The following is a 1858-nucleotide window of genomic DNA, read 5'->3' as shown; positions in this document are numbered from 1 at the left end:
ATCGGTGTCGTGTGTCGAGCAGTGTGGGGCAGTTCGTTGCTGCTGGAGCCGCAAAGAATGCAGACCAACGAAGACCCCGTCAACTTCGTCCGCCGCGTCTTCTCACTCGTCTTCGAGGGCGAATCGCTCTCCAAAGCTGTGCGTGGCGTCCGAGACTTCTTCTCGGTCGATTTCGTTCTTGACGCTGATGGGCGCAGCCTCAACCGATCTGACTTCGAAGCTACGCTCCTGGCCCAGCGATCACGGGTCGTAGCTCCGCCTCGCATCGCATTCTCGCGGCTGTGCGCCTCCGCGCCACACGACGGCCGCATAACTGTGACGTCGGTCCACACTTCACACCTCCGCCTCCGGTCTGGCTCTGTTAGCCAGCGCGTGATTGCCGTCCTCGAGATTGACGTGGCGAGCGGACTGCTCGTCCGCTGCGATGAGTTGACGCGGATGGAGCCCCTTCTTCCGCCCGGCCGCCTCACCGTCTCCGAGCAGCCGCCTGGCCGCCTCACCGTCTCCGAGCAGCCGCCTGGCCGCCTCACCGTCTCCGAGCTGCGGCGCCTCCGGTCCGACTCTGGTGCCAATGACGTGCCCATCTCGCCCGAGATGGCGTGCTGGCCGCGTGAGGCGGCCATCGCCTACTTTAGCTCCGGCGGGGTGGTCCGCCCCGTACAACAGACGCTTGCGCCGCCGCCGCCGCCGCCGCCGCCGCCGCCGCCGCCGCCGCCGCCGCCGCCGCCGCCGCCGCCGCACGCCACGGCGCACGTGCACGCGCGGTCGCAGCAGAACCCGACGTACCCGCCGCGCTTCCCGGTCGAGGACGCAAAGGTGAGCTGGAAGGTGCCCTGGCCAGAGTACTCGCCGGTGCCCTTCGTGGCCCCCTCGGTGCTCGCGGCCGAGCGGAGCGACACCAACCCGAACGGCTGGGCCGACAGCCCGCGGCCGAACCTCGCGGAGCTCAAGCACCGCCTCTCGTGCGAGGGCCCCCTCTTCTTCGACGCGGACCAGCGGCCAGTCAACCCGCGCGGCCGCACCGGCGTGTGCGGGCGGGGCATGCTCGGCAAGTGGGGGCCCAACCGGGCCGCCGACCCGATCGTGACGCGCTGGAAGCCCGGCGACAAGCGGAAGCTGCAGATTGTCGCCATCCAGCGCGGCGACACGGGCGTCTGGGCGCTGCCGGGCGGGATGGTGGACGCGGGCGAGGTTGTGTCGGTGACGGTGCGGCGCGAGTTCGCCGAGGAGGTGGGCAACATGGCCTCCGACGCCGAGCGCGCCGCCTTCAACGCGGCCGTCGACGAGCTGTTTGCGCACGGCGAGGTGGTGTACCGCGGCTACGTCGACGACCCGCGCAACACGGACAACGCGTGGATGGAGACGACGGCGTTCCACTTCCACTGCACGGCCGACCTCGCCGTCCAGCTGCCGCTCCGCGCGGGCGACGACGCGCACAACGTGACCTGGCTCGACGTGGACGACGCCGAGCCGCGCTACGCCGCGCTGTACGCCTCGCACAAGGACTGGGTGGACCGGGTGGCGTGCGAGCTGCGCTTGAGAAAGGGCCACTCGCCAAAGGCCGTCGCCGCCCCTGCGGAGGCGACTCCCCCGGCGCCCCAGGGCCGCCGCAAGCCGCAGCGCAGCATGCTGGGCCTGGGCCGGCTTCGGATCGGCTCGCCCAAGGCGGCTCGGCCCGCGACGACCGGGTACGGCGCGTCGCCGCCGCCCTCGCCGCCGCCCTCGGAGCCCGCTTCGCCTACCGCCTCGCCGCCGCCGTCGCTGCCGCCGTCGCCGCCGCCGCCGCCGAGGAGAAGCTCGTGCGTCTCCGCCACTGCCGACTTCTTGGTGTGAGCTTCTGTCGAGAGCCGCCACCGCC

The 1858-nt window shown here is 71.8% G+C and overlaps 1 protein-coding gene across 1 annotated transcript; it reads left to right on the top strand.

Moving 5' to 3' along the window:
• Positions 1-792: 792 nt before the first annotated feature.
• EMIHUDRAFT_50111 (hypothetical protein) lies at positions 793-1515 on the top strand (the record flags this gene model as incomplete). The annotated part of the gene is made up of 1 exon (XM_005774852.1): positions 793-1515. A coding segment is annotated over one exon (723 nt), but the record flags the coding sequence as incomplete, so codon positions are not given.
• Positions 1516-1858: the final 343 nt, after the last annotated feature.

The sequence above is a fragment of the Emiliania huxleyi genome (genome assembly GCF_000372725.1).
Source record: "Emiliania huxleyi CCMP1516 unplaced genomic scaffold EMIHUscaffold_3052, whole genome shotgun sequence".
NCBI lineage: Eukaryota > Haptophyta > Isochrysidales > Noelaerhabdaceae > Emiliania > Emiliania huxleyi.
The sequence above is the reverse complement of the archived record's forward strand: the minus strand, read 5'-3'. Positions and strand labels throughout refer to the sequence as shown.